This window comes from Anomaloglossus baeobatrachus, chromosome 6, assembly GCF_048569485.1.
Source record: "Anomaloglossus baeobatrachus isolate aAnoBae1 chromosome 6, aAnoBae1.hap1, whole genome shotgun sequence".
Taxonomy (NCBI): domain Eukaryota; kingdom Metazoa; phylum Chordata; class Amphibia; order Anura; family Aromobatidae; genus Anomaloglossus; species Anomaloglossus baeobatrachus.
The window spans coordinates 150,786,064-150,807,408 of NC_134358.1; the positions used below are offsets into that span (position 1 = coordinate 150,786,064).

Here is a 21,345-nt window from a genome sequence, read left to right on the forward strand (position 1 = left end):
TCACCACATATTGGCCGTACGACAGGGCCGGGTGCTATCGCACTCGACATCGCCAGCAAATGCTAGCGATGTCGCAGCATGTAAAGCGGCCCATAGGTCCTGTGATTGCCATCAGAGCACGGGCATTCATAGCAAGACAGAATTTGTGCTGAAGCAGCATTCTGTACAGCACAAGCGATCAGATAGTTTGTGCTTGAAGTCACCTAATGGGACTAGTAAAAACAATAAAAATACCCCTTTTGCCCCATTGAAAATAAAACATACAAAAAAACACACATATTTAGTATGACTGCATTCAGAAATGCCCAATATGTCAAAATACAAAATAAATTAATCTAACTAATAAAGGGCGTAAATGAGAAAAAAAAACGAAAGGCCAAATTTACAGTTTTTTATCTTCCGTAATATTGCAATAACAGGCAATCAAAGCATCACCCAAAAATGGTATAATTAAAAATGTAAGATCTCGACAAATGAGAACGTTATGGGTCTTGGCAAATGGCGCCAAATGTGCAATTCTTTTTTTCCTCACAAATTTCTGATTTTTTTCACCACTTAAAGGAGTTCTCCGGCATAAACGCAAACATTTTTTAAGCTAATCTGTGCTGTATTGTCATCTGAAACATCCCTAAATTATTTTTTTTTGTTTTCTAACTGTTCCTCTTGCATAATCCCTTTATTCTCGGCAGACATTTTGTTTATCTGCAGCTCAGCCAAACATGAAATCTTTGTATGCCAAACCTCACAGTCAGAGCTGGCACCGCCCGGCCTCACTGTCCAGCCACGCCCTCTGCACACTCATTGGCTCAGTATTCTGCCCAGCGCTGACCTCTCATCACTACAGAATTGCAAGTAAAAGTCCCACATAGGGCTCTGCACCCCCCACACAGCGCTCTGCACACCTTCTCCACACGGCGCTCTGCACCCCCCCACATGGCGCTCTGCAGTCCCCACACAGGGCTCTATACCACCCCACACAGGGCTCTGCACCACTCCACACAGCACTCTGCATCCCCCCACACAGCGCTCTGCACCCAATCCACACAGCGCTCTGCACCCCCCCACACTGCGCTCTGCACCCCTCCACACTGCGCTCTGCACTGCTCCACACAGTGCTCTGCACCCCTCCACACAGCGCTCTGCACCCCCCCACACAGGGCTTTGCACCCCCTCACACAGGGCTCTGCAGCCCATTATAGCCCCCACCGTGTAGGGAATACATACTCACCTTTCCTCGGTCCCCACCGCTGCTCCTCGTTTCCTTGCTGTCTGTGGTCTGGCCATATCAGCACAGTAGTGACGTCTGAACTGTCAGAGAGCACAGACAGCGGGACAGTGATGAGAAGCAGCGCAGCGCTCCCTCTCAGAAGTGCTTTCAAATGTATTGGCATCTGTGATGCCCAGTGCTTTTTTTGCGGCGGTGCGTGCCGCTACGGCGTACCGGAAAATTTGAAGAGCGCTGAGGGCCAGCACCTCTGGCTCTGTCCACATGGCTAATTTATAAACTATACAAATTAGCCATGTGTGGAGCAGAGGCACAAGTGTCGCAGGTGGGGAGGGCGCCGCCGCCGCTGCGCTCGCTAACGCTCGGGTCCGGCGCTGCTGCTGCTCGGTGGCTCGAGCAGTGGGCCGGATCCGGGGACTCAAGCGGTGCTCCTCACTCGTGAGTGAAAGGGGGTAGTTCGGTTTGGGGATTTGGTCCGTGACGCCACCCACGGGTTGTGGTGAGGTTGGGCACCACCGCTGCTATTGATGGGGATCCTGGGAGCGATGGTAGGGAGCAGCTGGGATGTTTCTCTCCTCTCTGTGAGTAGGGGGGTTGGTGGTCCCGGGGCCCGGTGAGGTGTCGGGGGGGCAGGGCTGGCAAGGTGCAGGGCCGCTTGGACTGCGCAGCGCGGTGCCGGATGGCACGGTAGTACTCACTCAGCCACAAATGGATGGAAAGTCTCTGGTAAACCAAACGGCTGGATGGACGGGTCCCGCAGCCGCCTGCTGTGGCCTCTCCCAGACGGTTGGTGGTGGCTGCCTTTCCCTGCACCTTTTGTGTGTGTTCAGTCCCGATGGCTTCCCACCGGCAACCCGCTCCCCAGCGTGGATATGTGCCGGAGGAGCCCTTTTGCCCGCAGGCTCAGGCCCTGGGAACTCTAGCTGTGGCGGTAGCTGTATTTTCCTTTTGCTGGTTGCCTTCAATCGGGTCTTGGCTGTTTGGAAATCCCTGGGGTTCCGGTCACTAACGGATTTGACCTGTTTAACGGCGACTCCAAGCCTGGTCGGGGTCCGCAGGCCCTGCCGGTTTGTGCTGGCTTCACTTCGCTCCCCGGTTCGGTACCGGCGGGCCACCACCCGTCCCCGGTCCTACGGTTCCACGTTGATCTGCCTCTCCTGCAGACGGCCACCACCGTCTGCCAACTTTGCTCTCGGTGCCCGGGCCACGTACCTGGACGCAGTCAGTTTGCTCCTCTACTACCACTTCCCTAACTCAACTCCAACTTCACTCGAGCTCTGCCCGAGCTTAACTGACTTCCTTCTCCCGCCTCCAGGACTGTGAACTCCTCAGTGGGTGGGGCCAACCGCCTGGCTCCACCCCACCTGGTGTGGACATCAGCCCCTGGAGGGAGGCAACAAGGATTTGTGTGTGACTGATGTGCCTATCTCAGGGTGGGGGGTGTTGTGTTGTAGTCCCTGTGACGACCTGGCTAGTCCAGGGCGCCACATTCCCCCTTGGTTAAATGCGACCGTCAGCGGGCTGCCCATCCATCACCGGTTTTATTTTTAACTGAAAAAGGTAGAAAAACATATGAAAAACATTCAACAAAGCATTTTTATGGATCTTCCCTTAATGGGAGGCACGGTACTTTAACGTTACAACACTTTTTTATTAATAACGGTCGGCTTCCGCTCTCCCACCCAAACAACCTGGCCCTGATGCTGCCCCTAAGAAGTGGGCAGCACCCCTTGACCCCAGTCCAGATCCAGGCTGCCCGAGCGGGAACGGGTACGGTGTTTCGCACCCTACGGTCACTTCAGGGGACCCCACGTCCAGGGGGACCCCTGACCCCCGGAGGATGGCCACCGGTCCAGGTGGTGGCCGGGCCCCAGCCTACTCTGTTGCAGGCCCTTCCTCCAATCTGCCTCTCCGGAGGCGGCAACGGAAACATGCGAACATATTTACATTTCTACTAGTTTGTGGGTGCCCTGCTAGTTCTCAGGCATGTCCATAAGTAGTTTTTTATGCACGGTAACAAAGAGTCCCTACGGGGACAACTTGCCGGCAACAGCCAGGTCAATCACAATCGACAATCAGGTGACATCTTCGGTTTGATTACTTTCCTCATTAATTTACTTATTCACACACTCAACTTATCACACCCCTAAATGGTAGTTTCCCTGTACCTAAGCGGGGGTCGACCTAGGTTGGGACGTGTGGACCTTCGGGGCCCAATGTCAGTGGTGACAGGCAGTGGGGCAGAGGGACCAACTGGTTCCTCTTCCCGTCTATTGTGTGGGGCAGGCGGAGACATAGGGGAGCTGGGTACAGGTGCATCCCTGGGCACTGGCTCATCGTCAACTACTTCCATCTCTTTTTCATCCACGGGTTGTGGGAACAGTTTCACTGGAAGAATCACTGCGCCGTTCTGCGTAGGCCAATCTGCCGGGAAATCGCCCATCATGGTGTGGATTACCCCTTTTTCCTTCTCCCCAGCCGGTCTGGGGACCGGAGCTTCAGTTGCCACCCTCAATTGTGGTGGGCACCTCTTCAGGTGGTCCCTGGAAACCGTGGCCACAGTCTTCCCCTGGTCACGACTGACCTGGTAGGCCTTCCCATTCTCCCATTCGGTGGGTTGTATCACATACGGGGTCTTCTCCCATTGATCATCCAGCTTATGGGTTCTTCTCTTTCGCTTCAGTACTACATCCCCAGGCTGGAAGGGACCTGCAGGCGCCTTCCTGTTGAAGCACTGCTCCTGCTGTCCCCGACTCCGGCACAAGTTCTTTTCTACGTATTCTTGGACCTGTTGGTACTGCGCCCTTCGCCGAGTGTCCCATCCAGCAGTCGAAGGGAGTGCTTCTGGGGCTTCCAAACCCATTTCCAGGTCCACTGGCAGCTGACCGGGCCGAGCTCTCATCAGGTATGCCGGGGTGCATTTCGTAGAGCTGGAGTTGATGTTGTTGTACATATCGACCAGGTCAGGTAGCTTTTCTGGCCACAGGTTCCACTCTTCTAGCGGTAATGTCTTGAGGAGACCCAGGACCAGGTGGTTCATCTTTTCACACATGCCATTGGTTTGGGCATGGTAAGGCGTGGTCCGAATTTTCTTACACCCGTACAACTGGCAGAATTCTTGAAACACCTCCGCTTCAAAGGCCGGGTCCCGGTCAGTAAGCACCCTTTCTGGGTACCCGTGCGGTCGACAGAAATAGGCCTGGAATGCTCTAGCGGCGGTACGGACGGTCAGGTCCTTGACTGGGACAACCACCATGAATCTTGAATAGTGGTCTACAATGGTCAGAGCGTAGGTATACCCACTTCGGCTAGGGGTGAGCTTCACGTGGTCGAGGGCGACCAGCTCCAGCGGCTGATGCGTGATGATTGGGTGTAAAGGGGCCCTCTGGCTGGCCTCGTCCCTTCTTCTCAGTGCACAGGGACCACATTCTCGGCACCAGGCCTCCACAGACTCCCGCATCCCACTCCAGTAGAATCGCTCCCTCAACAGCATCTCCAGCTTCTTCCACCCAAAGTGCCCGGCACCGTCATGGTATGCCTGCAAGACAGTGGGCACATTAGCCTGGGGAATCACCAGCTGGCGAACCTTCTCGTGGGTCTTCGGGTTGATCAATTTCCGATACAGCTTCCCCTGGTGCATGTACAGCCGGGCTCGTTCCCTCCACAGTTGTTGGGCCTCGACGGGGGCGGCAGGGTCTATTCCGGCGGAGCCCTGTTCCACCAGGGTCTTGACCAAGCGAACAGCAGGTGCCTGGTTCTGGGCTTCTTGCCACCCTTGACTGGGCAGCGGATCTAGGTTCACCTGTTGTTGATGGACATGCAACTTCTCATCCAGCGGCCGGTGAAACGCAGGCAACTCGATTTCTTCGAGGTCATCATCATCCGGCCCCTCTCCCGACAGGTGGGGCATCCGGGAGAGTGCATCGGCATTAGCATTTGTACGGCCGGCCCGGTACTTGATGGTGAAGTCGTAATTAGCCAGCCTGGCCACCCACCGCTGCTCCAATGCACCCAGCTTAGCTGTATCCAGATGGGTTAGCGGCTTATTGTCCGTATAAGCGGTGAATTTGGCTGCCGCTAGGTAATGGCGGAATCGCTCGGTGATGGCCCACACCAGTGCTAAGAGCTCGAGCTTGAAAGAGCTGTAGTTCTCAGGGTTTCTTTCCGTAGGTCGGAGTTTCCGGATAGCATAAGCAATCACCTTCTCTCTTCCGTCCTGGACCTGGGATAAGACTGCTCCCAAGCCTACATTACTGGCATCGGTGTAGAGGATGAATTGGAGACTGTAGTCGGGGTACGCCAGGATTTCTTCCCCGGTCAAGGCCGTCTTCAGCTGGCGGAATGATTCTTCATGTTTTTCTTCCCACGCCAACGGGATTCCGGGTGGCCTACCACCCTTGGTCTGTCCCACGAGGAGGTCTTGCATGGGGGCAGCCATTTTCGTGTACCCCTTAATGAAGCGGCGGTAATAGCCCACCAGGCCCAGGAACTGCCTCACCTCTCTCACCGTGGTCGATCGCGGCCAGTCCTGAATGGCAGTGATCTTTTCGGGATCTGGGGCGACGCCTTCGGCGCCCACGACATGTCCGAGGTACTGCACCCTGGGCTTCAATAAATGGCACTTGGAGGGCTTCAATTTCATCCCGTACTTGGCAAGGGACGCGAACACCTCCGCTAGGTGCTCCAGGTGGGCTTCATACGTCTGTTAGTATACAGTTACATCATCTAGGTACAGCAAGACGGTCTCAAAATTCAGATGTCCCATACAGCATTCCATCAGCCGTTGGAAGGTTCCAGGGGCGTTGCACAGCCCGAACGGCATGCTATTGAACTCACAGAGTCCCATGGGTGTAGCAAAGGCGGTCTTCTCACGGTCTTCAGGCGCCACGGACACCTGCCAGTACCCACTGGTGAGATCAAGGGTAGAGAAGTAGTTAGCGGTTCTCAGTGCAGCCAAGGACTCTTCAATACGGGGCAGAGGATAGGCATCTTTATGCGTTATCTGGTTAATCTTCCGGTAATCCACACACATCCTCATGGTGCCATCCTTCTTCTTTACCAGCACCAGCGGGGTGGCCCAGGGACTGCAGCTATCCCGAATAACCCCCGCCTCCTTCATGTTCCTCAACATGTCTTTGGCGCATTGGTAGTGTGCAGGGGGGATAGGTCTATATCTCTCTTTAATGGGGGGATGCTCACCGGTGGGGATATGGTGTTGGACCCCTTTAATCCGCCCGAAGTCTAGTGAATGTTTGCTGAAAACCTGCTCGTACTCCTGTACCACTCTGTATACCCCTTCTTTGTGATGTGTGGGGGTGTCATCAGTGCCTACGTGTAACTCTTGACACCACTCATCTAACCGCCCCTGGGATGGGTGGTGACTGGCAGGAGGCGGTGAGGTCGGGGGAACGGCCTCCTGGATGGTGTGGGGGTCTAGAGTAAGCAGCTTGGCGAGGGTAGCGTATCGGGGAAGCCTAACCTCCTCCTCCCCGCAGTTTAACACCCTTACGGGCACTCTACCTTTCTTGACGTCTACCACCCCTCGGGCGGCCATTACTGTGGGCCAGTGTTTGGAGGGCATGGGCTCTACCATAGCTGGGTAATCCCGTCCCTGGGGACCTACCGCTGCCCTGCACCAGATCATCATCTCACTCCTGGGAGGCACAATCAAAGGGGCCGCATCCATCACTCTCACTCCCCCAATCTCCCCTCCTGTTGAGTTCACTTGCTGCCGATACATCAAGGCCCGGATCTCACGCTGTACCGCCCTCTGTTGGCCTCCCGCTGCTGTGGCGGCCAGCTGCCGCAGTAGGGTCAACACCTCACTCATGCAGTGCTCCATCACATTAGTCCCTAGCACTACCTTCGGGTTATGATCGCTGGGTTCATTCATTATCACAATCATTCCCTGGTGCTGCAGTTCAGCCCGTCCCACGGTCATGGCTACTTGTTTGTACCCCACTTGGGTCAAGGGGAGTCCATCGGCTGCGACCAGTGTCATGCTACCGTCTGGAGGGGCAAGTTTATCATTTCCCCAATACCGCTGATACAGTGTGTAAGGTATCGTGGTTACCTGGGATCCAGTGTCTAGGAGTGCCATCAGCGGGATGCCGTAAAATGCCAGAGGGATGATGGGCCGGGCTCCAATGTACCGGTCCCGCCAGTCGGGGGGGGCCACTGGGTTCTACTCCTGAGGATTGGCCCTTGGCCCCAGGGGTTGTTCGTTTAACGGACACCGTCGGGAGTAGTGGCCGGGCTTGCTGCACCTGTAACAAATTGGAGGTCCATACCGTGAGTCATTGGCCCTTCTCTGCTGCATCCAGGGGATGTCCTCCGGGCTGTTGGCGAGCTGCATCCTCCCTGGGGGCTTGGGTCTCGTCGGAGGCTGGAGTGCGGCGAGGATCTTGGCGAGGTCTCCATCCATGCGACGGACCTGGGCAGCCAGCTCCTCCATCATTCCGCCAGGGGCTGCAGGCGCCGAGGGAGCTGGGAGAGAAGGGGCTACCACGATGGGAGCCGTCTCAGCTGGCCATGGGGCCGCTTCCGGGATGTCGGATGCTGGGGGTTGCAGAGCTTTGATGGCCCGTTCTTTCAGCACGGCAAAGTCCACATTAGGGTGTTCTAGGGCCCACAGCCGGAGCTGCTTGCGGTCCTCCAGGGATCCCATCCCCTGCACGAACTGCTCGACTAACATTTTGTTGCTGTGTGCATCACTAATGGCATCCACCCGCTTCAGTGTGCGGAGGGAAGTTTGCAGGCGCAAGGCATAGTCTCGAATACTGTCTGCAGGCCGCTGTCGACATTGGTTAAACTACATCCGCAGCTCGGCTTCGGTGCGGGTCTCGAAGGCAATCTGTAGCTTTTCAAAGATGGTGGCCACAGAGGACCGGTCCCCCTCGGTCCAGGTCTCCGTCTCCTGCTCAGCCGCGCCGGTTAGCTGCCCCAGCACTACCGCTGCACGTTGCTTGTCGGTCAGGGGATATAGTTTTGGGACCGGGTTAAGCTATTTCCGGAAGACCTGCAAAGCGTCAGGTTTCCCGTCGTACTGCGGCAGCCAGGTAGCTCCAGGCACATAGGGCAAGGAGAACGGCATCACCTGGGCAATGGCGGGGGCCGCGGCCTCCCCTGCTCGTGCGGCCAGAGCACGGCCTGGCCCATTCTCATTCACGGGCGCCGCTGCGGCTGCGACCGCCGCTCCTCCAGCGGCCTCGTCAGGCGCAGACATCTTGTTTCCGTCCCCCTTGGTCTTTTCTCAGCACCTCCTCTTCAGGGGCGGAGCTTCGGCTTTCGCGCCTCCACTGCTCGAGAAGATGCTCGAGCAGGAAAATCTTCGCGCCCAAGATGGCGGCTTCTGAAATTTTTCGGCCGGATACCGCCGGCGGGACACAAGGTGCACTTCTACCAGCCGGTAGAACGGTAAGATCCTGTTCGTGACGCCAAGTGTCGCGGGTGGGGAGGACGCCGCCGCCGCTGCGCTCGCTAACGCTCGGGTCCGGCGCTGCTGCTGCTCGGTGGCTCGAGCGGTGGGCCGGATCCGGGGACTCGAGCGGCGCTCCTCGCCCGTGAGTGAAAGGGGGGTAGTTCGGTTTGGGGATTTGGTCCGTGACGCCACCCACGGGTTGTGGTGAGGTTGGGCACCACCACTGCTATTGACGGGGATCCCGGGAGCGATGGTAGGGAGCAGCTGGGCTGTTGCTCCCCCCTCCGTGGGTAGGGGGGTTGGTGGTCCCGGGGCCCAGTGAGGTGTCGGGGAGGCAGGGCTGGCAAGGTGCAGGGCCGCTTGGACTGCGCAGCGCGGTGCTGGATGGCACGGTAGTACTCACTCAGCCACAAATGGATGCAAAGTCTCTGGTAAACCAATCGGCTGGATGGACGGGTCCCGCAGCCGGTTGCTGTGGCCTCTCCCAGACGGTTGGTGGTGGCTGCCTTTCCCTGCACCTTTTGTGTGTGTTCGGTCCCGATGGCTTCCCACCGGCAACCCGCTCCCCAGCGTGGATATGTGCCGGAGGAGCCCTTTTGCCCGCAGGCTCTGGCCTTGGGAACTCTAGCTGTGGCGGTAGCTGTATTTCCCTTTTGCTGTTTGGACGGTTGCCTTCAATCGGGTCTTGGCTGTTTGGAAACCCCTGGGGTTCCGGTCACTAACGGATTTGACCTGTTTAACGGGGACTCCAAGCCTGGTCGGGGTCCGCAGGCCCTGCCGGTTTGTGCTGGCTTCACTTCGCTCCCCGGTTCGGTACCGGCGGGCCACCGCCCGTCCCCGGTCCTACGGTTCCGCGTTGATCTGCCTCTTCTGCAGACGGCCACCACCGTCTGCCAACCTTGCTCTCGGTGCCCGGGCCACGTACCCGGACACAGTCAGTTTTCTCCTCTACTACTACTTCCCTAACTCAACTCCAACTTCACTCGAGCTCTGCCCGAGCTTAACTGACTTCCTTCTCCCGCCTCCAGGACTGTGAACTCCTCAGTGGGTGTGGCCAACCGCCTGGCTCCACCCCACCTGGTGTGGACATCAGCCCCTGGAGGGAGGCAACAAGGATTTGTGTCTGACTGATGTGCCTATCTCGGGGTGGGGGGTGTTGTGTTGTAGTCCCTGTGACGACCTGGCTAGTCCAGGGCGCCACACAAGCAGAGCAGCTACTGGAGATGCAGGACCTGCAATGATGTCACATACATGTGATTCGGGTGGATGGAGCCATGGAGTTTTGCCCAGCGAGAAAGAAGCTGGAGAAGATGGAGGAGTGCAGGGTATGTGAGAGAGGGGTGCAGAGGGCGGCAGGCTGTGCAGGGGGAAGAAGGATGCAGGGGCAATAGAGTGAGATCAGGGGTATGGAGAATTGAGAGACGAGGGAGATGGAGGATGGAGAGATCAGTGGGATCGAGGATGGAAGGAGCAGGGGATGGTGGCTACAGGGAACAGGTGGATGGAGAAAGAGCAGGGTTCATTGAGTTTTGTTTTGTCAAACTTGTCTTAAGGCTACTTTACACACTGCGATATCGGTCCCGATATCGCTAGTATGGGTACCCGCCCCCATCTGTTGCGCGACACGGGCAAATCGCTGCCCGTGCCGCACAACATCGCCCAGACCCGTCACACATACTTACCTGCCCGGCGACGTCGCTGTGACCGGCAAACCGCCTACTTTCTAAGGGGGCGGTCCGTGCGGCGTCATAGCGACGTCACTGAGCGGCCGCCCAATAGCAGCGGAGGGGCGGAGATGAGCGGGACATAACATCCCGCCCACCTCCTTCCTTCCTCATAGCGGCCGGGAGGCAGGTAAGGAGAGCTTCCTCGTTCCTGCGGCATCACACATAGCGATGTGTGCTGCCGCAGGAGCGACGAACTACATCGTTACTGCTGCAGTAATGATAATCGAGAATGGACCCCCATGTCACCGATGAGCGATTTTGCACGTTTTTGCAACGATGCAAAATCGCTCATCGGTGTCACACGCAGCAACATCGCTAATGCGGCCGGATGTGTGTCACAAATTCTGTGACCCCAACGACTCTGCATTAGCGATGTCGCAGCGTGTAAAGCCGCCTTTAGGCTACTTTCACACATCAGGTTTTTCCCATCAGGCACAATCCAGAAAAAAACGGTTAAAATGGATCCGGTACCGCATCCATTTTATCCCCATTGATTTGTATTGTCGCCGGATTGTGCCTGATGACCTTGCGTTGCATCCAGGTTTTTCCGGATGCGGCTCAATTAATGAATGCGGTGGCCGCATGGAACGTTTCATGCAACGTTTTTTGTCTCATAAAAAAAACGCACAGTGCCGGGTGCGGCGCTGTGCGGCATGGTGCATAATAAAAGTCTATGCACGCCGAATCCGGTGGCATGCATCAAATGCCGGAAGCATGTACCGGATTCGGTTTTTACTTCTGAGCATGCCCAGAAGTGATTCTCTGAGAAAATCGGTGCGAGTGGAGTGTGATAAAACATCGCATTCCACTCGGACCAATTCTAGCCTGTGTGTCTGCACACATGAGCGATTATTTTCTCAGTCCTAATCGGACCAAGAAAACAATCGCAGCATGCTGCGATTGTAATGCAAGACTCTTTCTCTCGCACCCATTCAAGTGAATGGGGCGAGAGAAAAGTCACACTGCACTCACGGTACACCGGTGTACCATGCATGCAGAGCGAGAGTCGCAATAGCCGGCTACAGAGGAGAGAGGGAGATAAATCCCACCTTCCCCTCCTCCGTGCCAGCCCGCCCCTCCTGAGAGCCTGCTCGCCCTCCACAGCTGTGGTCTGCTCGCACGGTCGGACCGCAGACGCAGGGACACTAGCATGACATTTGGCTCCTGCTGTGCTGCCAGCGCAAGCCGAGTGTGATGCGAGCATCGCAGTAGTGCCCTGTGTGGCCCCAGCCTCTCTCTGTCACACTCACACTCACTGACTCACTCACTCACTGACTCATTCACTCACTCTCACCCACTCAACGATCACCGGCGCCGCGCTGCACGGCTGTCACACTGCTGGCGGCTTCTCCTGATTTGAAAAAGCAGGTCGCCCATTATTCAATCTCGTATTCCCTGCTTTCCCCGCCCACCGGCACCTATGAATGGTTGCAGTCAGACACGCCCTACGCTGAGTGACAGCTGTCTCACTGCAACCAATCACAGTCGCCGGTGGGTGGGTCTATATCTTGCAGTAAAATAAATAAATAATTAAAAAAAAATGATGTGCGGTCCCCCCCCCAATTTTGATACCAGCCAGGGTAAAGCCATACGGCTGAAGGCTGGTATTCTCAGGATGGGGAGCTCCACGTTATGGGGAGCCCCCAACCTAACAATATCAGCCAGCAGCTGCCTGGGAATTGCCGCATGCATTAGATGCGACAGTTCCGGGACTCTACCCGGCTCATCCCGAATTGCCCTGGTGCGGTGGCAATCGGGCTAATAAGGGGTTAATCATGGCAGGCGTCTATGAGACACCCTCAATGATTAACCTGTAAGTGAAAGTAAATAAACACATACACCCAAAAAATACTTTATTTGGAATAAAGGACAAAAAAACACCCTCTTTCACCATTTTATTAAAATCCTCAAATACAGTTAGGTCCAGAAATATTTGGACAGTGACACAAGTTTTGTTATTTTAGCAGTTTACAAAAACATGTTCAGAAATACAATTATATATATAATATGGGCTGAAAGTTCACACTCCCAGCTGCAATATGAGTGTTTTCACATCCAAATCGGAGAAAGGGTTTAGGAATCATAGCTCTGTAATGCATAGCCTCCTCTTTTTCAAGGGACCAAAAGTAATTGGACAAGGGACTCTAAGGGCTGCAATTAACTCTGAAGGCGTCTCCCTCGTTAACCTGTAATCAATGAAGTAGTTAAAAGGTCTGGGGTTGATTACAGGTGTGTGGTTTTGCATTTGGAAGCTGTTGCTGTGACCAGACAACATGCGGTCTAAGGAACTCTCAATTGAGGTGAAGCAGAACATCCTGAGGCTGAAAAAAAAGAAAAAATCCATCAGAGAGATAGCAGACATGCTTGGAGTAGCAAAATCAACAGTCGGGTACATTCTGAGAAAAAAGGAATTGACTGGTGAGCTTGGGAACTCAAAAAGGCCTGGGCGTCCATGGATGACAACAGTGGTGGATGATCGCCGCATACTTTCTTTGGTGAAGAAGAACCCGTTCACAACATCAACTGAAGTCCAGAACACTCTCAGTGAAGTAGGTGTATCTGTCTCTAAGTCAACAGTAAAGAGAAGACTCCATGAAAGTAAATACAAAGGGCTCACATCTAGATGCAAACCATTCATCAATTCCAAAAATAGACAGGCCAGAGTTAAATTTGCTGAAAAACACTTCATGAAGCCAGCTCAGTTCTGGAAAAGTATTCTATGGACAGATGAGACAAAGATCAACCTGTACCAGAATGATGGGAAGAAAAAAGTTTGGAGAAGAAAGGGAACGGCACATGATCCAAGGCACACCACATCCTCTGTAAAACATGGTGGAGGCAACGTGATGGCATGGGCATGCATGGCTTTCAATGGCACTGGGTCACTTGTGTTTATTGATGACCTAACAGCAGACAAGAGTAGCCGGATGAATTCTGAAATGTACCGGGATATACTTTCAGCCCAGATTCAGCCAAATGCCACAAAGTTGATCGGACGGCGCTTCATAGTACAGATGGACAATGACCCCAAGCATGCAGCCAAAGCTACCCAGGAGTTCATGAGTGCAAAAAAGTGGAACATTCTGCAATGGCCAAGTCAATCACTTGATCTTAACCCAATTGAGCATGCATTTCACTTGCTCAAATCCAGACTTAAGACGGAAAGACCCACAAACAAGCAAGACCTGAAGGCTGCGGCTGTAAAGGCCTGGCAAAGCATTAAGAAGGAGGAAACCCAGCGTTTGGTGATGTCCATGGGTTCCAGACTTAAGGCAGTGATTGCCTCCAAAGGATTCGCAACAAAATATTGAAAATAAAAATATTTTGTTTGGGTTTGGTTTATTTGTCCAATTACTTTTGACCTCCTAAAATGTGGAGTGTTTGTAAAGAAATGTGTACAATTCCTACAATTTCTATCAGATATTTTTGTTCAAACCTTCAAATTAAACGTTACAATCTGCACTTGAATTCTGTTGTAGAGGTTTCATTTCAAATCCAATGTGGTGGCATGCAGAGCCCAACTCGCGAAAACTGTGTCACTGTCCAAATATTTCTGGACCTAACTGTACCCCTCCAGGTCCGACGTAATCCACGAGGTCCCGCGACGATTTCAGCTCTGCTACATGAACCTGACAGGAGCGGCCATGGAATACCGCCACTCTCTATCAGCTCCACGCAGCAACTGAGGGAGTCGCGCTGCCAGCGGGGACATCACTGAGGTAGTGTCGGGGTGTGCGGTGATGATGATGCGTGTGGGAGTGCCGGGGTGTGTGCGGTGATGATGCGTGTGGGAGTGCCGGGGTGTGTGCGGTGATGATGCGTGCGAGAGTGCCGGGGTGTGTGCGGTGATGATACGTGCGGGAGTGCCGGGGTATGTGCGGTGATGATGATGCGTGCGGGAGTGTCGGAGTGTGTGCGGGGATGATGCCTGTGGGAGTGTCGGGGTGTGTGCGGGGATGATACGTGCGGGAGTGCCGGGGTGTGTGCGGTGATGGTGCGTGCGGGAGTGCCGGGATGTGTGCTGTGATGGTGTGTGCGGGAGTGCCGGGGTGTGTGCGGGGATGGTGCGTGCGGGAGTGCCGGGATGGTGCGTGCGGGTGTGCCGGGCTGGTGCGTGCGGGAGTGCCGGGATGTGTGCGTGGATGACGGGGTCTCTCCCTCTCTCTCAGCTTTAAAAAAAAAAAAGATCTGTTTTTTACCGGATCCGTTGCATCAGTTTTTACACACTCTGACACGGATCCGTTGCATCAGGCACAAACCGGATTGTGCCTGAATGCAGAAAACTGATGTGTGAAAGTAGCCTTAGATGGATAAAATAACACACTAATTGTTGGTCGGTGTGCCTCCGGCATGCAAAAGACCCCGAATAGACGTGGAGACAGAAACAAATCAGATGATAGCCACCGATAGCCACCATGATAGACGTGGCCACCGGTTCTTCAACTATCGAACCTGCAACAGAAACAGGGCCGCACCATCCATTGGACAAGTTGAGCAGTTTGCCCAGGCGGCACTATATTCCGGCTGGGCGGCAATGCAGCCAGGGAGCGGAGCTGTATGGAGACTGCCGTTCTCCGCCCGCCAAGTGCCTCAACAGGTAAACCGTGCACAGGATCTCCCGACAGCATGACAGCACCCCCTCCCCGCACCTCAATCTTGGCCGCTGGCTGACAGATCATCCCCCCCCACTCCTCATTCTCGGCCACGCCGGTGCCTGACACCCCCCCTTCCCCCGCTCCTTGCCTCAGAGATGCGTAATGGCAAACATTGTTTTACAAAAAAAGCACTGGTGATGCCAATATGTTGCGGGCGGAGGGGTTGGGAACGCCGCTTGCCTGGGGGTTCGCTGGCGCTCGGGTCCAGTGCTTCTGCTCCTCGGTGGCTCGAGCGCGGGGCCGGAGCCGGGGGCTCGAGCAGCGCCTCCTCGCCCACGAGTGAAAGGGGAGGGAAGGTTGGTTGGTGATGGGATGTCGGTTGTGACGCCACCCATGGATTGTGGTGATGGTGGGCACCACCGCTGCTGGTGACGGGGGATCCCGGGAGCGATGGCGGAGAGCAGCAAAGGTGTTGACCCCTCCGTGGAAAGGGGCTGTTGGTCCTTGGGCCCCGGTTGGGGAGCAGTGAGAAGGGGTAGGTGCAGGTGCCGATGCGGGGAGGCAGCGTGGAAGCGGGGGCAGCATTATGGTGCAGCGCGGTGCCGGATGGCACTGGTGTACTCACTCAAGTAGACAAGAACAGAGTCTCTGGTAAACCAAACGGCTGGATGGACGGGGCCCGCAGCCGGCTGCGGTGTCTTCACTCTCCACGGACGGGTTGATGGTGGCCTATGTGTAAGTGTTTGACCCCTATGGATTCCCACGGGTAGTCCGCTCCCCGGCTTGTACGTGTCGGGAGAGCCCGTTTTGCCCGCAGGCGCTGGCCCTTGGATCTCTGGCCGTTGGCAGTGGCTCTTATCTGGACGGGTCGGGCTGTTGCATTCTGACGGGACTTGATTGGGAATGAACCCCTGAGGTCCAGACCGCAAACAGAGAATTCGACCTTTACGGTGGCTTCCGAGCCTAGTCGGGGTCTGAGTACACTGCCTTGGTGCCTGGCTTCAATCCGCTCCCCGGTTCGGTACCGGCGGGCCACCGCCCGACCCCGGTCCTACGCTCCCGCAGACTTCCGCCAACTTCTGCAGATGGCCACCACCGTCTGACGACCTTGCTGATTGTGCCTGGGCTCCGACCCAGACAGACTTTCCTCCTCTCACTTCAACTCCAAAACTAAACTGACTACTTTTCCCGCCTCCAGGCCTGTGAACTCCTCGGTGGGTGGGGCCAACCGCCTGGCTTCGCCCCACCTGGTATGGACATCAGACCCTGGAGGGAGGCAACAAGGGTTTTGTTTGACTGGTGTTCCAGACCAGGGGAGGGGGGTGTGTGTATGTGATGTTATTCTGTGACCCCTGAGGTCCAGGGCGTCACAAATACATTTGAACATGCGATCCTGAGCAGGGGGCCCGGTGCTAGGGCTGACACCGCAGGCAGCCGCCACCGGGCCCCTCCACCAGCTCACAGGCCAAACAGCAGTGGCGTGGGAGAGTAGGAATGTGTGAGAGGGTGCGGGGGAAGGGGACGGGGACTCCGGCGCACTGTACCTGCCCAGCAGGGCAGCTACATGACGTCGGCTGTGATGCCTGTATAGAAGGTGAGCATATGCTCCTGCCCATGTCATTGTGACATCACATGAAGCAGCAAAATCCCGGCAGGAGCGGTCACATGACTGCTTTGACCCTGGGGAGAGGGGCTGACAGCAGCGCAGGAAGTTAGTTACTATTTACTTACCTGCCCCAATGTAGCCCAATAGTGAAATAACAAAAATTTAGTAAAATAAGCCGGATAACCCCTTTAAATAAAACAAAACAAAACTATTCATGTTTGGCTACGAACTTGTAATAACTTGGGGAATTAAACAGCCAGTTCAGTTTTACCATATATGCCCATTTGAATTAATGCTCGGAAGTTTGAGCACTTTTCTCAAAAATCGGCAATATTCGGTAACCGTTCATGGTTGTACTAATACGTTTCTTCTGCGTTCTTATGACTTTGGCTAAGATAGTGGTGCTGTATGATGAGCGGGGGAAGCAGGAGGGGTAATTACCAGTCTCCGTGCGCGCGGCTGTCACACTGCTTCCAGGTGTGCTTGTGTCGCCCTGGCCTATCAGGTCGTCACAGGGTATTGTGCAATCTGCCCTTCTGTGCAATATCCACCTCCTCCTTGGTTACGGGTCCCTGACCTTTGGTGTTGCCAAGAACAAGTTAATCAAAATCCTAGGAACACTCTGCACTACACCCACCAGACACACCAGTGGCCAACCTGAGTGGAATAGGGTCGCCCACTTGAGGGGTTGGTTAATGGGGGGTCAGAAGACGGTGAGAACAGAAGTAGGTCTAAAAGTGAGAGGAGGTCAGGAGCTGGGCTCCTTGGAACTACTAGGTGGCAGACGTTGGTCTGGGCCTGGTAGGAGCTGGACCCCGGTCGCAGGGGATTGTGACAAGGGGCACGGACTGTCGAGGAGGACAGCCGGCGGCCTTGTGCCATCACCGGGCAGGATCCAGGGCATGACGGGGTACGTGGACCCTAGGTCAGGAAGTAGCTTCAGGCGTCCTGGTAATTTACCCAACGAGGACAAAGCCTTCAAGATACATTCTCCACCCGCTCCAAAATCGGGGTGCTAGCGCAACGAGGGGGATAGGACTTTCCCACTACACGGTCCAGAAAATCCCAAGCGTGAACCCTGAGAGCAAGCTCACCCAGTAAGCCATACTGGTGAGCGGGGCCCGATTAGTTTTATACTAGAGGGACCAACCAGAAAACTAGGTGCCAAGGCAAAGGTCACAGACTAACAGGCAACACCAATGGGCACGGGATCCAGGCGTGCTCCCTCTCAGCGGCAGCGGTATCCAGAACTTTGGTTTACCACAGTTGTCGGTGTCAGCGTTATTGGACTGAGTGAGTACACAAGTGACCCTTACAGTCCCAACGGTACCTCCCCGTCACCTTCACCGAGTCCTGGGGCATCCTCCTGCCTGTGGAGGGGTTGAACACCTAGTGTGATGCCCTGGACTAGCCAGGTAGTCACAAACAACATCACACACACCCCCTCCCCTGGATAGTTAAACAAACAAAATCCTGCCTCCTCCAGGGTCTGATGTCCACACCAGGTGGGCGGAGCCAGGCGGTTGGCCCCACCCACCGAGGAGTTCACTGGCCTGGAAGCGGGAAAAAGCAGTTAGTTTAGTGTGGAGTTTAGTGAAGCAGTCAAGTGTAGTGGAGTGGAGAAGTGGAGTAGAGAAACTGTGAGTGTCTGGGTAGGAGCCCAGGCACTGTCAGCAGGGTCGGCAGAAGGTGGTGACCATCTGCAGGAGTTGGCGCAGGTCAGCGGAACCGTAGGACCGGGGACGGGCGGTGGCCCGCCGGTACCGAGCCGGGGAGCAGATCTGAACCAAGCACAAAGGCAGGGCCATCAGACCCCGACCAGGCTAGGAGCCGCCGACAACGGTCAAATCAGATAGTGACCGGGACCTCAGGGGTTCCCTCACACCTAAGACCCAACAGAAGGCAACCGTCCACACAGTGAGGATAAAAAGCCACCGCCATAGGCTAGAGATCCAAGGGCCAGAGCCTGCAGGCAAAAGGGGCTCCTTCGGTACATACACGCCGGGGAGCGGACTACCAGTGGGAAACCATCGGAGTCAATACATTCTACAGCGGTGCAGGGAAAGACAGCCACCATCAACCTGTCCGGGGAGAGCAAAGACACTGCAGCCGGCTGCGGGAACCGTCCATCCAGCCGTTTGGTTTACCAGAGACTCTGTGAATCTGTGTCTGAGTGAGTACAACAGTGCCATCCGGCACCGCGCCGCGCTGCCTCCGCAACCCTGCACCCCAGCAACCCTGCCTCCACGGATCACCACCAGGCCCCGGGATCACCAACCCCTACCCACGGAGGGGGAACCAACATCCTAGCTGCTCCCTGCCATCGCTCCCGGGATCCCAGTCACCAGCAGCGGTGGTGCCCATTATCACCACGACCCGTGGGTGGAGTCACGAATTATCTCCCCAAAACAAACCATCCCTTTTCACTCGTGGGCGAGGAGCGCTGCTCAAGTCCCCGGGTCCGGCCCACCGCTCGAGCCACTGAGCAGCAGCAGCCCCGGACCCGAGTGTAGCGAGCGCGGCCACTCCGCCCGCGACACTAGCTGCCCAGGCCATCGCCACCGGGTACTCCCAATCGCAGCGGTGGTACTCCATCTTACCACGCACCACAGGTGGCGTCACGAACTTTAACCATACCATCCCATGTATCCGAGTGGCCGCGCTACCCTGACCCCCGGGTCCGGAGATCCCAGCAGCCAGGCTGCTGACGCGAGGGCAGCACATGCTAATTGTCATATAAATGTCATACATATTCACTGATTCCCCCGCCCACCATCTGTGACAGCGTCTGTGACTGGCTGCAGTGAGACTGCTGGTGTGCTGGCATCTCTGACTGGTTGCCCTCACAGAGGATGTCTGGGTCCCCTAATAGAGAGTATAAATAAATAAATTAAAAAAAAAAATACCCATCACAGATAAAGCAGATGGCTACAGACTGCAGCCTCCAGCTGTGTGCGTTATCTTGACTGGGTATCAAAATACGAAGGACCCCATGCAGCTTTTTTTTTATTTAAATAAATAATTTAAAAAAACAACATGTGGTCCCCCCAATTTTGATACTCAGCCAAGATAAAATCGACAGCTGGGGGCCGGTATTCTCAAGCTGGCGAGATCAACAGTTATTTGGAACCCCCCAGTCTAAAAATAGCAGCCTACAGCTGCCCAGAATTGTCGCATTCATTAGATGCGACAATACCAACACTTTACCAAGCTCATCTTGATTGCCCTGGTGCAAAAATGGGCGAAAAAAATGCAGCGTTTACAGTAGCAGTAAAATAAATGAGATTTCTAAACTCATTCAGATGGGGTTTTTTTATATTCAATTGAATGCATAAAAAACACATAAAACATAAATAAAACAAAAAAAAAAAAACACAAAACGCATTAAAATGTGTGTTATGTACGCAGCAATTTTCTTGCCAGTACTTTGCATTCTTGTGGAAAAGAAGCTGCAAAAAAGCACTGTGTGAACATATCCTAAAATACTGTTTCAAATTTTCACTAAAAACCCAATAATCAGATTGTTACAGTGTATTATGGAGCAGACACCTTCAAAACACGCAGAAGAAACGCAGCATGTCCTCTACTTGTGAACACAGCCTTGTACTGTGTGTGATGCGGATTTTTAGAAAGTTTGGTGCTTTTCCTTGATATGGAGCATGTCTCCCAACTCACAGCCCTGAATATGGTGGATATGATGATATAACATGGCTGCATTTATACTCCGAACAGATAACCCTGGCCATTATACACAGCTGCAGCGTGGCTCCAGGGCACCACATACAATACCGATAAAAACAGGAACCTGAGAGCAAGGAAGTGACAGGAGGAACTACCGAGGGCGTGAGAGTCAGGCATCTGTGTGGCCAGTGTCACTAGGGGCGGAGATGGGAGGTGCGGGCGGCCAGAGCCGGGCTGGATGCGGAACTCAGTGTATCTGCCGGGGCCGCAGGATGGCTGCAGTCTCCGTATACAGCAACCTGGTGGCGAAGCTGGTGATGACTGGCGACTCCAGTGTGGGCAAAACGTGCATCGTGGGCAGGTACACGGAGAACGCCATGCCCTCCTACCTCTCCACAGTGGGTGAGTGTGTGCTCGCTTCATCCTACCTCTCCACAGTGGGTGAGTGTGTGCTCGCTGCATCCTACCTCTCCACAGTGGGTGAGTGTGTGCTCGCTGCATCCTACCTCTCCACAGTGGGTGAGTGTGTGCTCGCTTCATCCTACCTCTCCACAGTGGGTGAGTGTGTGCTCGCTTCATCCTACCTCTCCACAGTGGGTGAGTGTGTGCTCGCTTCATCCTACCTCTCCACAGTGGGTGAGTGTGTGCTCGCTTCATGACAGCTATGGCGGTGTATGTACCTGCTGCTGCTCCTGTACCCGCTGCTGGTGGTGCCCCTGTACCTGCTGCTGCCCCTGTACCCGCTGCTGGTGGTGCCCCTGTACCCGCTGCTGGTGCTGCCCCTGTACCTGCTGCTGCCCCTGTACCCGCTGCTGGTGGTGCCCCTGTACCCGCTGCTGGTGCTGCCCCTGTACCTGCTGCTGCCCCTGTACCCGCTGCTGGTGGTGCCCCTGTACCCGCTGCTGGTGGTGACCCTGCACCCGCTGCTGCTGGTGCCCCTGTACCTGGTGCTGGCGGTGCCCCTATACCCGCTGCTGGCGGTGCCCCTGTACCTGCTGCTGCTCCTGCACCCACTGCTGGTGGTGCCCCTGTACCCGCTGCTGGTGGTGCCCCTGTACCCGCTGCTGGCGGTGCCCCTGTACCCGCTGCTG

At 55.2% G+C, this 21,345-nt stretch overlaps 1 protein-coding gene across 1 annotated transcript in view; it reads left to right on the forward strand.

Moving 5' to 3' along the window:
* Positions 1–20,488: 20,488 nt before the first annotated feature.
* The window catches only part of LOC142244163 (ras-related protein Rab-8A-like), a 42,532-nt gene continuing 41,675 nt past the window's right edge, over positions 20,489–21,345 (forward strand). The window contains exon 1 of the mRNA XM_075316360.1: positions 20,489–20,656. Within this exon, the coding sequence (XP_075172475.1) occupies positions 20,527–20,656 (130 nt within the window). The 5' untranslated portion in view covers positions 20,489–20,526. The remainder of the gene's footprint in view (positions 20,657–21,345) is intronic.